The following is an 18,649-nucleotide window of genomic DNA, read 5'->3' on the forward strand; positions in this document are numbered from 1 at the left end:
GTGCGTAAAGAGCAGGTATAAAAACCCACCTGCGTCCTGTGCCTCCATCAGGTGACTCTTCCAGCTGAGATCCAGTCCGTGTGAGCTCTCTGACATCCAGCTGACGTCATGCCTTCAAACACATCCTCCGCCAGCATGTTCGGAGGAGCCGGGGGAAGAGGATCCAGGGCGTCCGTGGCGAGCCTCCAGGGGCTGCGCAACGTGCTGCGCAACGAGCCGGAGAGGGACTCCCCTCGTCCCGCACCTGTCCCGCAGGACACACCCCCAGCTTCAGCCGCTCCCGCAGCTCCCGCAGCGCCCGCAGATGACAAGCACACCCTGCGGGGTCTCAACGACCGCCTGTCCGGCTACCTGGACCGGGTGAAGCAGCTGAGGGAGGAGAACGACAACCTGGAGAAGCAGATCGATGAGATCTTGGCCAAGAGGAAGACACCTGAGGGTCGAGACTGGGATGAGACCGAGAAACCCCTGGATGAGCTCAAGGACAAGGTCTGTCATCAGATTCTAAGAAAAAAATAAATGATTTTGAATAAGACATATGCTAAATCTATTCCATCCTGCCCTTTTGTCCTTAGATCAAAGATATCGCCGTGGACAACGCCAAGCTGCTGCTCCAGATTGACAACGCCAAGTTGGCCAACGAGGACTTCAAGAACAAGTAGGTTTGGTCTGCAGAACAATCACAACCACAATTTGGGATGGAGTGAGTATTTGTGCATCACCCTTGATTGTTGCACCTGTTTTCAGGGAGGAAGATGAGAAGAAGGCACGCAAGGAACTGGAAAACGACCTGGAGGACCTGAAGAGGACGGCTGAGGACACCAGGCTGAACTGCGAGCAGACGAAGAAGGAGACCGAGCTGGTGAAGGAGGAGCTGCAGCGCCTCAAGCGGGAACACAAAGATGTGAGGCTCTCAAACTAAAACACAAATCACACACACAGACGTGAGATGTGAGGTAATTTTGCAATTGTGGCTCTTGCAGGATGTGAATGTCCTGTGTGAGAAGATCAAGGATTCTGAGGTCATTGTGGAGATTGACTCCCAGAACTCCAACCTGGCCGATAATCTCAACAAAATCCGCGGCCAGTACGACAAACTGGCCAAGAAGAACCTGAAGGAGACTGACGATTGGTACCAGAGCAAGGTACAGTACCTGCAGGATGTCCTCCCTATCCCCTGTTGATATCGCCATATTCATTTTCTCTTTCCCCCCCCTGTCTCTCCAGTTTGAAAACATCAAGGTGGAGGAGGCCCAGAACGTGGAGGTCCTGCATTCTGGAAAGTCAGAGCACCAGGTTCTGCTCAAACAGAAACAAATGCTGGAGATTAAGATCCAGGGTTTGCAGAGCAAGGTAAACAACACACGAAATGGTCGAGAACAAAGAGAAATCGCCTGGAACCAAACATTCACTGTATGCAAATTGTTCGTTACACATTCTCCAGACGTGTGTAGACACAGTGTTTAGCAAAAGGTTCTGACATCTGACAAATATAAGATCGCACTCAGAGCACAAAGTCCCAAAAAACCCTTGAAGCTAAATATTTATGTCACAATATCTTCATGTCAGGAATGCTTAAAAAAAAACCCCGCAGGCTACCTGTCTCACAAACTCCCCCCCCCCCCCTGTCATTATACTGTAAACCTGCTACTTAGACAAACTCTCGGCCCGACTTACTGTCGTCTGACAAACCACCTGGATCAACAAGCAATGAGGATGTAAAAGGTCACTGTAACATAGTGTGTGTTCTTCCAAGTTTGTACATCATCGGCTTGTTATCAAAGTATGAAGCAAGTTCAGGGTGGGATCCCAAGGACGAGTGGGCAGCCAGGAATTACCCCATGTCCTCCTTTCAGATCCGAAACCTGGAGGAAAGCCAGAGGAACACGGAGATGGAGTACGGCCAACGCCTGATCCCTCTCAACATGGGGATCCTCAACCTGTCGGCGGACCTGGAGAAGGTGAGGTCCCAGGTGGAGCACCACGTGGACACCAACAAGGACCTGCTGTGCGTCAAGATGAAGCTGGAGTCGGAGATCAACAGCTACCAGCAGCTGATCCTCGGGATGACCAGCGAGCCGGAGAGGTGAGGACGGGCGGAGAGAGAGAGTGAAGGTTGTAGCTCCGGGTGGGGAAACATGATGGTTGCTCGTCACTAGAACCAGTGGAGTTTGGCATGTTGAGAAACACACAGTTGGATGAGAAGATTGATAAAATGTTCTCGATAATATGATAAATTCGGTTTCTTTTGGCATAAACACACCCCGACACATAGGAAAAGAAAAATACGGTTTTCCACACAGACTTTAGCACACTTATCCTCTTCTTCCCCAACAGCTTGGAGTTCTCTTTAGAGGACGCAGTTCACAGCGGTGAGTTACACATCCGGCTTTAAAAGAAAAGGATCATATTGATTCCAGCTTGTTTTTGCAGAGAAAGTTTAGGTTTCAGTCAAATTGCCGCCACGGACACTGACTAACACTGGAAAGGTGTAAAGAATATAATAAAGTTTGTCTGTGAATGCAAGAACCACGTGGTTTACACCTTTCCGTTCTCTTTGAATCAACAGCAAGGTTGATGGAGTCGTGTGCAGAGTTCATGCATGAAAACTAACCCTCACATCACTCTTGGTTTAAGGAATAGTTTTGTGAAGTGTGTGTGTTTGCTTTCTTGCCAAGAGTCACAATAAATGATTGCTTAGTTGAGCTTAAACCTGGGTTGTAACTAGTTGTAGGCCAAAGTGTCGCGAGAAAGCAAATAAGCATATTTACAAAATGTTCTAGTGTTGTTTTCACATTTCACCCTAATCAGACATGTTGATTTTCACAAGCTACCCGATGTCATTTGTCCTGTTTCCAACAATCTCTGGGGACTTGTTGATTTCTAGCAGTAGCACACTGAACTCAAAGAAAGGCCGAGGGACCAAAGGGAAGTTAAACACAGTTATTTGCCTGAAGCTCGTAAAATCTGATTAATTTTGTTGTTTGCAGATCGGCCAAAGCCTGACAACCAGGTGCCGGAGAAGCAGCAGAAAGTGAAAAAAGAAGCGGCTGTGAAGAAAGAGAAGAAGCCAGTGGACAAGTCCAGCCCTCCTGCTGGAGGAAACCCCATCAAGGCCCCAAAAGTCAAAACCGAAAAGAAAACAAAGACCAAAGTTAAGAAGGGTTCATCCTCTTCTTCCTCCTCCTCCTCCTCCTCCTCATCTTCCTCCTCCTCCTCTTCTTCCTCTTCCGATTCGGAGAAGGAAGAAGATAAGCCCAAGACAGAGGCTGAAGTCACCAACACTTCACCCTAAAAAGCTAAAATGTTTTCTGTCCATCAGCCAAGTTTCATATTAACCGACTGTTGCTGCCAAACCTGAAAAGCTTCTCTGAGGTTGTTTGTTTTCTCTGATGTCAGAAAATAAAGACATTTGTTGCCAAAAGTAAATCATGTTGTCTTTTCATCATTTCATTACCATAAACCATGGGGTGGCTCAGCTACTATGATAAAGCAGACACTGTTTTGCCAAAATTATTATGGTTTTGATTGTAAAACGTCAGAAAACTTTCATCATATCTCACAGCACAAGGTGACATCACGTCTCATTTTGTCCGACAGGTCGTTCAAAACCCAAAAATATTCAATCATTTAGAAAAACAGCAAAGTCACACATGAGAAAAACTGAAACTGTCAAATCTTCTGCATTTATGCTTGAAAAACAACTTTTAAAAAATCATTTTCTCCTCTTTTGACTGATGAATAACATGTTTATAAAAGAATATTTATAGTCAGTCGCCATGGACAATGTGCACACAACTTGCTTTCCACCTTCCTGTGAGAAACACTCAGGAAATGAGCTGACAATTCAAAACATACATTTTTGAAATAATCAACATTTGAAACGTATGCAAGTAGAAATGTAGACTTCTGAAAAGACAATAAACTTTGAACATATATTACAAAAACAAGGTCCAGTTTTTATATCAACAGTACCCACCAATAGAGAACCATGTAATCCTTAATCTGAGGGGATATATTCAAAAGCCAAAATAGTGTATGATCACTTGAAATCTTACAAATATGGAACGTCTTCATAAGACATATTTTAACAGCCTGATAACTGAGTTATACAGCTTTATAATGCAAGAAAGATTCACTTGTAAATCTGTGTCAAAGGACATGTCTGGATTGATACAAATGACAAATGACATTATGAGTCAACACAGACACGTGCAATGCTTTTTTTTTGTAAGAGTGATTTATTTTATTTTTCTCAAATGACAATGGTACAGACGACATGACGGCACAGAGAGGAAGGGAGGACTGAAATCATCCGGAACATGAATATCGAATGGTGAGGGTTTGGGGGGGGGGAGGCAAGCAAGAGTACCAAATGGAGTAAAAGATATCGTATCAAAAATTTTCTTTTTTTTTCATATATATATTTATATAGGACTAATAATTCTCTTTAACTATGCAAAGCAAGGAATGCCCGTTTTTCCATTTATCTTGAGCCTTGGCTTCCTCTAAGTAGAGCCAACATTATTATTCATAAAAAAAAAAAAAGACTGGACACATTTTTTTTGGGGGGGGGGGGGTGGGGTCTTGGACATTTGGAGGCATCCTGACGTCCTGTCCGATGTGGCGTGGAGACTCAAGCGTGGCGCGTTTGGGGGCGTGTCCACGATTTCTCTGATGGGGGTCAGCCTCAGCGAGAGAAGGTCTTTCCACTGGAGAAATTAAAATAAAACAGACGCATCGAAATCATCAATTTCTGAACTTTTTATCCAAACGCCAACATCAGCTTTGTGTTTGTCTTGGCTTTCAGCGCACTGAACACTTTGCTTTTAAACATGATACAGATCAGTGCCAGAGTTCTGTCTCACATCCTCGTCAAACAATGTGTGCCTGACACTTCCACTTTGGTTCAATTATTCCAGAGACGCTTTGCTTTTTATCCGGTTTATGTTTGTTTTGTACCTTGACGCCGAACCTGTGATTCACGTTTCTCCCTCTTCAAAACTCACAAAACATGACGAGTGCGGAGGATCCCCACAGGCTCCGGTGACACATTAACCAGAGAACAAAGACTCTCTGTGTTAAGACAGTGTCAACTCCCACGATTATTTCAGGGCCACAAGGCTAAGACAGTATTTGTGGTTGTTCGGGAGGTTTGAGTAAAGTGGAGAGCTGTAAATAAAAATCATATCCTCCCTGAGTCACTTCAAACACGGCAGCCACACACCTCAAAAACACACAAACCTGCAGATTGCAGTGGACTCGTAAAGCCAAGAGAAATACTGACATCTGAGAAAATGCAGAGATGGTGTAATCTGAGGTCTAAATCGGGCCGGGTTCTGCTTTCAGCTGCAAAAAACATTCATGATTCATCAATGAGCTGCAGCAGCGCTCGAGGTCTCAGCGTCTCCGAGCGGAAACGATGAGAGGGACGAGTGGATCTTTGAAAAAAGCAGCCATGAAAAAAAGAGTGTAGGAGTGTGGTGGACAGAAGATCTGGAGCTGATCAGACTCTTTTCCTCTGATTTTGTTTTGTATCACCGCAAAGCATCTTCACCGATAGAGCAAGATGTTACACTCCATTGTGTTTGGTTTGTTTGCACCTGATGCATCGCTGCCTCTGGAGTGATCATCTTAACAATAACCTGTAGCTTGTGATGTGTCATTGATTTAATATTATTTTCCTCAGAGTGGGTGTAGTGCATGTGAGAGATTAGACAGAAGAATATTCTGCAACAGGAATGAAAATCAGCCCGGATGTAGAAGAGCTGACAACTTTAACCCAAACATGGAAACAAGACACAGGTGTGAAGACGAGAGGCTGCTTACGAGATGGTCTTCATCTCCTTCTTCTCGGCGTCGGGTCGGGCTCGGTTCAGCACCTTGAGGAACTCGGACGTCTTGGCCCTCATGCGTGTGTGGATGTACGCCTGCGGAAGAGACGTGGACATGAATCACAAGTTCATCTCGTCTGTTAAACAAGTCGGGCTTTATTCGTTTCATCATCAGATGCAGAATCTCAAGTGTTTGGCACAGGTGATGGATCTTGACGTTTTGACAGTTGAAACCACCCACACCGGGACATAAACCCGTCCATGGTGACACCCACACTGACTCCCTCATGTCTGAGGCGCAAACATCCAACATCCAGCTCCATTATCTGCTGTCTGAGCCGCGGGGGGGGGGGCGTACCAAACCACCCAAACACGCGCCTCTCGAATGTAAACCATCCCAAAAACTGGCTTTCATGAGACACACACAGACACTTCAAAGTGCAAAGGTGGTAGAGCCAGTTTTCTTCAAGTGGGACCTTCCGTCCTGTGGGTGGACTTTCAATTGTACAGCAGGTGGTGAACGGAACGTACCATTACAGGGGGGAACATAGTGAGTCGCTGTTCCCTCTAATTAAAGCAGACTTTCAGCTTTTAGCCTCTTGAACCGGTGCCTTCGTGATATTTACTGAGTTATGAGGAGCCGTAAAGCCGAGGAAAATTGTAACCGAGGCCAAATCTTCTCATGAGACCATGAGAGCTAAACTCTGGCCTGATCGATCACAGAAAAATAACTGATAATGTGCCCCAAACATTATAAATGAGGCTACAAATATTCCCAAAACAAGCATTTCTTAAGGACTTCACACAGGAAATGGTTCAAAATGTTAGTTTCTTAACGGTGGTGTGTTTGTGTTGTGGCCTCCTCACTGCACTGACCTTGGAGCACTTTATGTGGTAGTGCAGGTAGTCCCTGAAGGTGTGGATGAGGTTGATGGTGTTGTCTCTGGCATTGGCATTGGTGTGACGTGGGAACAGAACTGGAAGGAGTCACGACAAAACACAGACATGAGCACAAAGTCAGGAAACCAATCATGTTATCTGTGCAGCTGAAGAAGAAGGGGAGGTGTTTGTGACGCTGACCGAAGGTGATGTATCCGATGTTGTCCCCGACGGCGGCGTCTGTGTCCTTCAGCTCCATGGGGGGCTCCCTGTGGCTGAACAGCACCTGGGGGGCCGTGTGGCTGGCTCGCCGGCCCTCTTTGAACTCCTGCTCGCAGAAAGCGTCGGATTAAAGATGTGTTCGAGTGTGTAGGAGTTTGTTGACAAGTCAAACCGTGGAATCGATATCGTAACATTGTTGCTGATGTGAAGACAAGTACGCACATTAAAGACAGAGGTAAAAAAGGGCTGCAATGCAATGTAACTGCAAAGCATTTGACTAAGTACAGGGTAATAACAGGTAACTGACAAACCTGCATGAAGACTTTTCCGATAATGACATCGTCGTCGTCTTTGAACACCGTGCTGAACACAACTGTCACTCGGTCCTTCTTGGCCTCCACATACCTGAGAAGAGCAGACAGGTCAGACAGGTGCATGTCAGAGAGAAACCATGATTTGTACGATGATTTGTAAAGGATTAAGAGGGCCTGAAAACCCCAAAACACATGTTAAGGTGTCTGTTAAGGTTGTTAAGGTTAAACTTCAATTAGAAACTCAAGCCCCTTTGAGGAATTGGACCTGTCTGCCTCCAGACGACACCTGAAGAAACCGAAGCTTTGAACCTACATGGACTCGTCGTCTCGGTAGTGGACCACCGCCCTCTGCTCGCCCTCCTTGCCCTCCTCCTGGAACTTGAAGTACTTCTCGAACACGGAGGCGAAGCAGTTTCTCTTCAGCATCCCTGCCTGGTGGACGATGTCATCTTTGTTGGCCGGCAGCGCGTCCAGGTCGTAGAGGAGGGACACGTTGTAGCCTTAAGGGCGATGGAAGATTAAAGTCAGTCACCACTTTTGATTTCACACTTATTGTGAGCTGCCACAAACTAATGAAGAAATCAAGGGAGCAAAGCTGCTGAGCGGCTCACAGACACACTTATGTCCCGTCAGTTAGAATCTGTTGTTGTGTTATGTTGTCACTGATTTCTAAAAAAAGAGATCAGGAAGTTTCTGAGAACTCACCAGCCTCTGTTGCCACCAGGAAATTCCCATAGATCCTCTTGAGAAGCTGAAATGAAAAACGTTTATTTGTATCACACTTCTCTAAATGCAGTTTTAGAAAGAAGCACTTCACAGAGGAACTGCACAACAAAGGCGAAAGAGAAATGAAACGCACTAGAATTGCTGCACTGCAGTTGTTTTAGGTATACACATAAATCTAAACTGAGCAAGTGTAACTGAACATTTGTCACATTTGAAAGGATTATCTCGAGGCACTCTTAAGATTACGCATATACAGGGCAAATAAGGGTTTGAGAGGTCACCATGATATTGACCTTTGACCTTCAAACTCTAATCAGTTCATCCGCAAGTCGAACATTGGATCAGGGAGCATTTGAACCCGGATTTGAAGAAATTCCCTCGAGGTGTTGAGATATCACGTTCACAAGAATTGGAACGACAGACAACGGGTGTTTCCAGCACGGAGGCATAACAACAAAAACTTGGATCACAGGGCTTTAAAATGCTTTTTAAAATATTAAATCTTTGATTGTAGAACAGAAAAGGGATCCCAAGACTTCAGGGAACCGACAAGTAAGGGGCTTTTCAAAGAATGTACAACAGGTATTGTCAAAACATCCTTTGATTGTTAAAATTGCTTGATATCCTGAGCCTGAGGGAATCCTCGGGGGGTCTGCCGCTGGCTTCAAAGAAGAGGAACGTCAACACCAACAAAAGAAAGAGGGAGACAGACAATATTCAGCAGTAAGGAGGCGGGGGGGTGTGTGTGTCCTCTGAAGGTAATTGAAGGGGTTTGACTAGCAACAAGGGGCCTCCACTTTAATTGATACCTGTCATTGTGGAATGAGCCGAGGTCTACCTGGCTTCAATATGCAAATCAAGCTCAGGAATGGCGATAATGTCCAAAAGTGGAAAAACAGTTTCTCTTAGGTTTTTCTTTTTCCTTTTAAACTGAGCAACCTTTCAATGAAATGATATATATCAGCTGAGAACCGATGAGAACGTGTGAGAATAAACAAAACTGCTGCTTGAGTGAGAGACGGAACTGCTGAGCCGTGTTCTCATCCCTCGACTCTTGAGCTTTATGGAACAATGCTGAAGACCCCGGGGCAGACGCCAACACATTTGTGCAGACACACACAAACACACACACATGCACACACATGCACACAGAGTGGCTGCAGCTTGCAGTCTGCACTTCCTCACCTGAGGTGTGACACACAAAATCACTTCCTGTTTCTACCACAAGCCTCAGCAGCTGCTTTCTTCCTTACATGGAAGAACAGCTCTCTAACGCTGAGGAGGCGTGTTTGTGAGTGTGTGTGTGTGTGTGTGTGTGTTCTTTTGGACACCGTTTTATATCAGATAGACTACAAAACTAGACAGAAACCAAGTGAAGACATTGTTGCTTTGAGTTTTCACATTTGCATGTTCTGATGTTTGCAGGGGAGAGTGGTTTTCAGAAGCTCACCTCAAGTTCATCGCTCAAATCAAACGTTAGCCTGAGACAACCAGTTTGTTTTGGTCAGAAAGAGTTTTAAAATCTAATTTAAGGTCAATAACTCATGAACATTTCAGCTCATCGAGTACAACAGAAAATGTTCTTCCAGGATTTGCAGAAACGTGTGTGCACATGTTCTGAAGGATGTTCAAAGAATTGACTGATGGGAGGGCCCCCATTTCTGACCGTTCACATTTCACAGATTTCTGTTTCTGCAACTCCCCCTTCATTTGTGTGTGTGTGTTACCTCATCAGCCCCATGCTCCTGCAGCTCCTTGTAGAACTTCAGGGAGATGCTGACCATCAGTTTGGTCTTGTCCCCCTCGGGGTTGGAGATGTGGTACAAGACGCCATCGAAGTCTGCAGCAGAGACGAAGGTCAGACAAAGTCCCTAACGCATTGTTTTCCAGCTTCTGCACCACACGCACAGCTCAAATGAAGACATAACAATCCACTAAAATAAGAGCATCTTGTTTAAAATACAAGTAATCTCAATCCTGCTTAGAAAGAGGATAATGTCAATGTCTACATCCTCACTGTTCAAGCAACTGGTCAATCAGAGGGTTTCATAATTATGGGTGCCGCCCCCTGGCAGGCACCTCTAGGTCCATGCTTTGCAAAGCATTTTTTTTTATCCGTTTCACTTCTTCAAACAAAAGAAAACAAAGAAATCAACAAAAACGAGAAAAAATTTTTTTATCCGTTTCACTTCTTCAAACAAAAGAAAACAAAGAAATCAACAAAAACGAGAACATTTTTTTTTTATCCGTTTCACTTCTTCAAAAAAAAGAAAACAAAGAAATCAACAAAAACGAGAACATTTTTTTTTATCCTTTTCACTTCTTCAATCAGCAAAGCTTTTACTAATTCTAGGCAACGCTTTTAATAATTCTACGAATGTTTTGCCGGCAACATCTCTCATTGGATCCCATGTTAAATTTGAAGATTTTTCTGGAAAGTTTAAAACTGTCTCATAAAATGTAAATTGCCCTCACGGCTTCATTTCTGAGCTCTCGCGAATAAAAATATATCTGGTTGTAGTGTCGACCCTTGTGACGCTCAAAATGTTTTCATTTTCCAGATAGGACTTATAGTTTTTGAGTAACAAGTATTTGTTTGATGTCTGCGCTAGAGTGGGGAAAGATGTCTCTCCCATTGAAATGAATGTACACGTTCGGAGGAGATTTATGAAAGGAAATCCTACGTTTCTAAACTGCTAGAACGGCCTCATTTTCGGACTCTGAACAATAATATGGATATGTACTTGTTCGGCCAGACCTTGTGATTCTCACGGTGTCTCTCTCTCTCTAACTTGAAAAATCTCTCTCTCTCTGGGCCTCTATCTCTCTAACTGGTAACTTTTCTTTCTCCCTCTCTGGGCCTGTCTCTCTCTCTTAAAGCAGCCAGTCTGTCTCTCTCTCTCTCTAACTGGTACATTTTCTCTTCTCTCTCTCTCTCTTTCTATTGTACCAGTCAGTCTCTCACTCTCTCTCTCTCTCATTTATACCAGCCAGTCTCTCAGTCTCTCTCTCTCTCTTTTGGTCTCTCTCTCTCTAACTAGTACATTTTCTCTTCCTCTTTCTAACTGGTAAATTTTCTTTCTCCCGTTCTGGGTCTCTCTGTCTCTCTCTCTCTCTCAAATTGACACATTCTCTACCCCCAGAAAAAAAAAAAAAAAAGTCACTTTCCGACCCGGCCGCAGAAGGCACCCATTCCAAATTTCTCGGCAGGAGGAATTTGCTTCTAGTGTGTCATAAAATCTCACCTGCAAACGTCACATCGACGGCCTCTGGTTTGGTTCTGCAAGGAGACAACATTAGGATACTGGTGAGTAGACATTACTTGTTAACTCCACTTGTCCCATTAAATTCACTCCAGCGGCACCACAGTCCACACAATACAAGATCTCTAATTATGACTGTTTTTATTTCATTACAATCTCAGTGTTATTTGAATGGTTCTTGCCTGATCCACTAAGTTCAGTAGGAATACGTCCAGCTGTTTTTTGCATAATCCTGCTAAATAACTAACAAATAAACGCTGAAAAAAACAAAACCTCATAGACAGAAACAACGAAATGAATATTTTATAGACCAAACAAGTAGTTAATACCATTTCCTTGGTTGCAACAGATTCCACAGGAAATTAAAAACTTGTCTGTTTGTTTTATATTGACGTGTACATCCGAGTGACTTGTGTTAACTTCTCTCGATGAAGCCTCTGGATTGTGAGGTCTTTCTTTACAAGTGCACCGTGTGTGACCTGAGGGCTGCAGAGGGATGAACGCAGACTTCTCAGAAAGGTGGACGCTGCAGAGACATGTCCAGGCTGCACCGGGGAACAGCTGCTCGACTCAGCTGAGGACAGGCTTGACTCAGCTTGACAGGGAATGCGGAAGCTGGAGGGGAGAGAGGGGGGTGGGAGGGGGGGCGATGGTGGCCGCAGACTTGCCCTCAGTGCAAAGCGAATAAATGGGATTTAGTGGAAGGAAACCACCAAGTTCACTGTGGAAAGACAGGCCCTATATGGGGGACTGTAATTAATGAGGCACATTTGCACTTCCTGTCTTCACGGTGTGACTCAGACTCATTAGACAACCCGCTTCCTTGTGAATGAAAACACTTGAATCCCTTTTTAAACGCAGGAGAAATGTCATCCATGCAAACCAGTTCCTCCTTCCTAGCTTCAACCATTAGCCCCAGTTACATTAACCCAGTTACACCCGAGCTAGCTTCAACCATTAGCCCCAGTTACACCCGAGCTAGCGACCGTTTCCCTTCTGCAGCCTCCTGAAAACACGTCACACCACGTCACAGTCGGTACCTATGAGGTCATTTTGTGTTGTTGTACCTGAGATGTTTGGGCTATTTCACTTCCGCCCGGGAGGAGGAGGGGGGGCGGATTCATTGTGGTGACATTTTTGACACACCCCAGCTGCGGGGCTAGCCGGTCACGTTAGCTCGCTAGGCTAACTCCCTCTGTATTTCAATACGTTTTATTGACTCACACCCCAGCGTGCTAACCCGGGCTAAAAGCCAGGGGGATGTGGGTTATCCCCCCCCTGACTCTGCTTCATTCAATGCAGGCGACGCCTTGACAGGAATGGGGAAGCTAGCAGTTAGCATCGTTAGCCAGGTGCAGCAGCAGCGGTGGTTCCTCACCCGTTGGACGCGCCGTCGAACTTCAGCGTCAGCGTCTCCTCGATGATCCGGTTGTTGATCTCTAGCAGGATCATGGCAGCGGGAGAAGAGGGCAGGTCCTCGGCTGGAGCTTCGTGCTGCGATCGACCCGCTTTGAGGCAGATTCGGGGATTTTTCTTCTTCCTCCGCTGACAGAACGAACCCGCTTCCGTCGAGGCTGCTTCCGCCTGTCACTTCCGCGTATTTTAGAGTCAGGACCCCGGCCCCCGTTCGAGGAGGAGGGCGCCCGCGATGCTGCCTGTCATCAATTTATAATGACAGTTATAAAGCAGTGGTATCTACTATATTCATTTAAATTAACTTACTGGAACATTAAATTGATTTATACATATAATGAATACACAATATATAATATGTATATATATATAATATCAGAATCAGAATGTATTTATTGCCAAGTAGTTTTACACCTACCTGGAATTTTCTTTGGTATATAGGTGCATACAATGAAAATAAAACATAAAAACACAATAAGTACTACACATAAGAGAACTATATATAAAATAAAAATATATACAAGATATAAAAAGTTAAATAAAATGCAAAATGCAAAACATGAGAGCAATGTGAATACATAATACATGGATAAGTGATTATGTGTTATTTATATAAGACTCCCAACAGATTGTAAAATAGAAGATAGATAAATAAAATGAGTCCCACTTTTATTTCTTGCTACAATAATGATGTTTGCATACAGGCCTTTCTGCATGATTTATATATTTACTTTTAATACTATACCTATATTTAAAGGTATGATATTGAAAGCAGGACTTTGGGAATTGGTTTGAGGCGTTGCAGTATTGTGGTGTAAATATTCAGTAGTTGGGTTTTTTTTGTATTCACTTTTTATTTTATTTGTTGTATTTAACTAAACAATTAAAAAATAACTGATAGATTAATCAACAAGGGAAATAATTTGGTTAATTGCAACCCCTCTGCATATCCACACATAAATATATACATCTATCAGAATAATAAATTCCAATTGATGTACAGATTTGTTTTGATTTACCTGGATAATAACTATGGAGGATGTTGCCTGCTTTGGTTTTGTACTAACAGGTATTTCCAGATGGTTGACCAGCATATTTTTATTAGTGTGGGTAGCTTGAATAACAGAAACATATTTGCGTATACTTCATTATAGGGTAACAGCACAGAGGGAACATTACAACCTTCACGATGGTGCGAGATGTACCTAATAAACTGCCCAGGCCACATTATTGACGAAACAGACAGATAAGTGTGTCTCATGCTGTCAAACATGACAAACAGGCACAAAAAACCTACATTTCCCTTTAACATGATAATTATTAGTGTTGTAAAACAAAACATAGGTTCTGAACTATTTACAAGGCACATCTAAACCAGTGTCACTAATACCGGAGCTTGCTGTCAACACAAGTGGTTTAAGTGTCACAGTAATTATCAGTTTTTAGTGCAGAGCTTTGGTGGAAGAACAAGCTGAATAATGTCATAAAGGAACGATGGGAATTCTTGCACCAACATTGAGAAATAAATCATCAAAGAGGAGACACAGTTAGCTTTCAGTGGAAGAGGATGACATGTAGCACATATTAATTCAATGACTCCAACTTAGATAAACCTGCTTTCTTGTAAGGTGAAGAATATTTGGGATAATCCGGCCTGATTTCATTCCTAATGTGAACTCATCAGAGAATCAGAAAAATAAAACTACACTGAGGAAAGTCTGCTCTTGTTTATTTAGAGTTGCTTTGTGTGCTTCTCTTTCTCTCCCTCCCTCATCTTGTTCTCTTGTTGTCTCATCAGACAATTGTTATGATGCAGGGAACTCCATTTCCTCCATCTTTTCCAGCACTTTATAATTTCCAATATCTGACAACCTTAACACTCACGACTGAAATATGAAATTTGTGCCAGTGGTTAAAGGTCACAGTCACAGCTAGAGTAAACAGAAACTAAAAAGCAGGCCCTTCTCGTTGGGGGACTGTCGTGCTTCCTGTTGGCGACACAGACGACAGCGTCTCAGAGTCTCCAGGTGCAGTTCGTGGTGACAGCCGATGAGTAGTGATGTATCACTCTGCTATGTTGTTTACTGTATGATTACCAACCAAAACATGAATGAAGTGATTGATGGAGACAAGGGAAGACGCTTAGTATCAATAGACATTTAGGTTTGTAGACATGAGGAAGAACTCGACTCGGTCCCCTGTCATTACCGGCGCGTGGTTATCATTTTTCAGCACATGCATCGTTTACCTGGTAACTAGTTGTTTTTCAGCCTCTTTCACTCCACCCATTGACAGACAGACATTTCGAGAATCCAGATCGATAAACAAACGTTGATCTTACAGCTCCATGTCCACAAAGTGCAAAGATATACCTTTGACTGCGAGTGGAGATGATTTATTTCAACATGTCATACCCAAAAAGGACACCTCTAATTGTAAAACCATCCAAACTGAATCATTTACAACTGGAATTTCATTCAGTAGAGTGTATACCTCCACTAAGGCCCACCAGTCTCCTTCTGAACACACATTAAAATTCACTTTTCATTAAGATGCATGCATTATTCTCTGATAAATCTAGAAAGATGTCATGAAAGCCACCAAAATGTAATGGGGTCTTTCTGGAGTTCTGCCCCACCACACCTCAACTAAGTTTCATGAGAATTGGTTGTGTAGTTTTGCTGCTAAAAATCCAACAAACGCAGATGAAAAACCTCAGAAAATAGGAAGAAGTAAAAATGTGATGTTTCTAGTTCCTTATCTTCCTCTTCCTCATCTTTAAGACTGAGATTGTAACATAGAGAATGACAGCAGCAGTTTCATGATAATGTAAAAACATGGTATATGGACACAAACCAGGGGAGTGACACTGTACTTTTGCAACAGCAGCAAAGAACATTACACCAGGTCCTTTCCAGAAAGTGACACCGATAACATCGTGAGCTGCACACACACACCCTCATTACCCAATCGCTTCCCATCAAAACTAAGAATCGACCTGTGACATATGTTCTGTTACTGACACAGGCTGGTGCTGCAACATGCTGGGAGAGGAAACAGGACATTGAGTCAGAAACACATAAGAAAGATGCTCTGAGGAGAACAAACCTGTTCTTCAAGCTGTCAACGTCTTTCCAAGCTGCGACCGAGCCCGTGCACAAGGTGAGCATCCTGAGTGCTTTATTGTCATGGACGAAAATAAGTAGAGGGGTTGTACATTTAATACGAGGGATGAAATATGTATGAAATCAAGCGTGGAAATGAAATAACCCAGACTAATAAAACAACAAAATGCAGCTTTTCTCAGGTTAAAACACTGACTGGATTTACTGCTACAGTCTTATATGGTCTTTAAATGATCTTAGTGAACTTTAATAAACATCCTGAGGAGTCGATTCCGTGTCTTGAACGTGTAGGTGAGGCCTCTGTTGCAAGAGCGGTTTCAAAATCACTGTAACTCTGCACAAGGCAACTTCCCAATTTGTAGGGAACAGCCGTCACATAACTTCAAAATGAATCTGTTTGTTTCTGCTTCTCCAATCTTTTAAAGTTGAGTTTTAATTCCGTGGCATTAATCTTGTTTTTCATCCACAGTCATGACGTATATCTTCGTCTTTCCTGAAGATTACTTTGGGTCATCGAATGAAACGCTCGTCATCGATCAAGACACGTTATCATGTGAGCTGAAACCTCTGGGGCCCACAGCAGGTGTGGCCGTGGGCGTCCTCCTCATCGGCATCTTCCTACTGGCGATACCGGGAAACCTGTTGGTGGGGTGGGTGATCAGCACCAACAAACAGACCCTGAGCCCTTCGGATGTGTATCTGTTTCATCTGACGATAGCCGACGGCCTGATTGCGCTCACACTCCCTTTCTCGGCTGTGGCGGTCGTCCAGGGATGGCTCTTTGGAGGCTTCATGTGCAAACTCGTCAGCCTCATCAAAGAAGCCAACTTCTACATCAGCATCATCTTCCTGGCCTGCATCAGCATCGACCGCTACCTCCTGATTGTGCACGCCAGTGAAACTGTAAAGAGCCGCCAGAGGATGTGCAGCCGGCTCCTCTGTGCAGCGGTCTGGGTCTTCGGCTCGGCCCTCGGCCTGCCGGCGCTTTTCCATGAAGCCGTTAAGTTCAATGACGACTCGGACAGGATGACCTGTATGGAAGTCTTTGACATCGGCAAATCCAACTGGTGGAGGATCGCCATCAAAGGGTTCCGCCACATGTTTGGCTTCTTGCTGCCTCTGGGGGTCATGATTGTCTGCTACAGCATCACCACAGTGAGGTTGCTGCACACACGTGGTTTCCAGAAGTACCGGGCCATGAAGGTCATCCTGGCCGTGGTGATTGCGTTCCTACTCTGCTGGATACCGTACCACATAACCATGATCATAGACACGCTGATGAGGACAGATCTGATCAAGTTTGACTGTGCAATGAGGACATCGGTGGACCAGGCTCTGAATGCGACCCACAGTCTGGCTCTGATGCACAGCTGCATCAACCCGGTCCTCTACGCCTTCGTGGGCGAGAAGTTCAGGAAGAAAGTGCTGCTGCTTTTCCAGAGGAAGGTCAGAAATGAGAGGTCCACATCGTCAAGGTTCAGCAGGTCCACGTCTCAGACGTCCGAGGGACACGGAGCTTTTTTTTAGAGACTTTTCACGTTTTTATTTGCAAAGGGTTTTTATTCCGGAAAGAAAGAGTTGTGACAAGTGCAAGATGTTCAAGAAATGCAAGAACCCCCCCCCCCTCTGGAAAAACGGTCGTTGCTAATGCAATTCGGTAACGTTAGGTGGCAGTGTCACGAAAACCTAAGTCTACAATATAATCTATTAATCAATTAACCTATAAAAGTCACATTTATCTGTAGTTTGATTCCCCAGCAGGATGTTTTCAGTTCTGTCTCTGTGCTCTATGTGACTCACTGCTGCCACCTGGTGAACTCACTGCCACATAGTACATCCACTATTCAAAACTTTAATCTCGTCTCTTATTTAATCAAGTGTGGATCAGCCTTTATGCCTGTTTTTACTGCTCAAACTGCTCCTATGTTCTGTCTCTTTGTCTTTTTTTATGCATTTGATAAATACTCAAGCTTTAAAGTTTGTATCTATCTAGTTTGTGTCTGTTTTCAATAAAAGTCAAAAGCTCTGCAACCTTCTTTCAGATTTATTCCTGTAGACTTGAAGCAGGTTCATATTCCCAGGGTCTTCTATCAGAAAATCAGTGATAATGCATCTGTGAGAATGAACTTTAGATGAACTCAGACAGGAAGTCTTCAAAATACTGAGCAAACTGCATCTGCTGATTCAAATCATGATAAAAAAAAGGCTGCAGCATTTAATATCACAGTTAAAGCACAATTTCTTGTTATTATGCATAAGAATATTTAAGAATTAGCTTCTGACCTCTCTTCATTTATTCACCTGAGATCGAAAACCCACTAGAAGCGTCCAGACTGGGACATCATCTTCCAGTAGAACAGCCACAGTCTTCCACTGAGCTGTATCGAGTATAAAAGGCCAAAAAAGACGGAATATTCTCATGAATTTATTCTTTTTTTTCATTAACATCCAATGACAGTGCAACATCCTCCAGTGCTGTGTAGTTCAGGCCAACAATCCAGGTTTGATTTAACCGATTCTTCAAAACCAACCAACAAATACAAAATAACAAACACGGTGCATTAACCGACACGTAAGAAACTTCCGTGATTTACAAAAACAACTCTTTTTTTCTCCAGTGTTAAGACACATGATCCCAAAGGAAGAACAGCAGCAACTTGAGCAAAATATTGAATAACGACTCAGGAACTGTCCTCGGACTGCAAGCAAGACATCAGACAGGACGACAGGCGGTATCTTGTAAAAGCCGACTGGTCTGGAGCAGCTTGGACTGGACTGGACCGGCCCGGGTCAGAGTTCGGACTGGCCTGCACTGGACTCTTCATCGAGTCAGGCCTGTCGAAGCTCCGCAGAGGAGAGGAAGAGGAGGTGGC

At 43.9% G+C, this 18,649-nt stretch overlaps 3 protein-coding genes across 3 annotated transcripts; 2 read left to right on the plus strand and 1 right to left on the minus strand.

The window, feature by feature from the left end:
- The first annotated feature begins 108 nt into the window (after positions 1-108).
- Positions 109-3,029, plus strand: LOC132996696 (keratin, type I cytoskeletal 18-like). Its single transcript, XM_061067029.1, has 7 exons — positions 109-489; positions 576-658; positions 748-904; positions 984-1,145; positions 1,228-1,353; positions 1,857-2,086; positions 2,991-3,029. The coding sequence occupies exons 1-7, from the start codon at positions 109-111 to the stop codon at positions 3,004-3,006; spliced, it is 1,155 nt and encodes a 384-aa protein (XP_060923012.1). The 3' UTR covers positions 3,007-3,029.
- A 1,542-nt stretch (positions 3,030-4,571) lies between these two features.
- On the minus strand, positions 4,572-12,822 carry arpc2 (actin related protein 2/3 complex, subunit 2). The gene is made up of 10 exons (XM_061067031.1): positions 12,617-12,822; positions 11,221-11,255; positions 9,703-9,815; positions 7,955-8,000; positions 7,563-7,749; positions 7,247-7,340; positions 6,915-7,041; positions 6,711-6,811; positions 5,830-5,930; positions 4,572-4,712 (listed from the first exon to the last, which is right to left on the minus strand). Exons 1-10 carry the CDS (start codon positions 12,688-12,690, stop codon positions 4,691-4,693), a joined length of 900 nt encoding a protein of 299 aa, XP_060923014.1. The 5' UTR covers positions 12,691-12,822; the 3' UTR covers positions 4,572-4,690.
- Positions 11,229-17,735, plus strand: LOC132996697 (C-X-C chemokine receptor type 1-like). Its single transcript, XM_061067030.1, has 3 exons — positions 11,229-11,282; positions 15,679-15,813; positions 16,246-17,735. The coding sequence occupies exon 3, from the start codon at positions 16,248-16,250 to the stop codon at positions 17,301-17,303; it is 1,056 nt and encodes a 351-aa protein (XP_060923013.1). The 5' UTR covers positions 11,229-11,282; positions 15,679-15,813; positions 16,246-16,247; the 3' UTR covers positions 17,304-17,735.
- Positions 17,736-18,649: the final 914 nt, after the last annotated feature.

Source organism: Limanda limanda, chromosome 23 (genome assembly GCF_963576545.1).
Source record: "Limanda limanda chromosome 23, fLimLim1.1, whole genome shotgun sequence".
Taxonomy (NCBI): domain Eukaryota; kingdom Metazoa; phylum Chordata; class Actinopteri; order Pleuronectiformes; family Pleuronectidae; genus Limanda; species Limanda limanda.

Coding starts and splice junctions, on each gene's coding strand:
- LOC132996696 (XM_061067029.1), top strand. CDS start 109: ATGCCTTCAAACACATCCTCCGCCAGCATGTTCGGAGGAGCCGGGGGA. Junction 659..747: donor AACGAGGACTTCAAGAACAA/GTAGGTTTGGTC, acceptor ACCTGTTTTCAG/GGAGGAAGATGAGAAGAAGG. Junction 1,146..1,227: donor ACGATTGGTACCAGAGCAAG/GTACAGTACCTG, acceptor CTGTCTCTCCAG/TTTGAAAACATCAAGGTGGA.
- arpc2 (XM_061067031.1), bottom strand. CDS start 12,690: ATGATCCTGCTAGAGATCAACAACCGGATCATCGAGGAGACGCTGACG. Junction 9,816..11,220: donor CGTCGATGTGACGTTTGCAG/GTGAGATTTTAT, acceptor TCTCTGCTGCAG/ACTTCGATGGCGTCTTGTAC. Junction 5,931..6,710: donor ACCACATAAAGTGCTCCAAG/GTCAGTGCAGTG, acceptor TCTCTTCCGCAG/GCGTACATCCACACACGCAT.
- LOC132996697 (XM_061067030.1), top strand. CDS start 16,248: ATGACGTATATCTTCGTCTTTCCTGAAGATTACTTTGGGTCATCGAAT.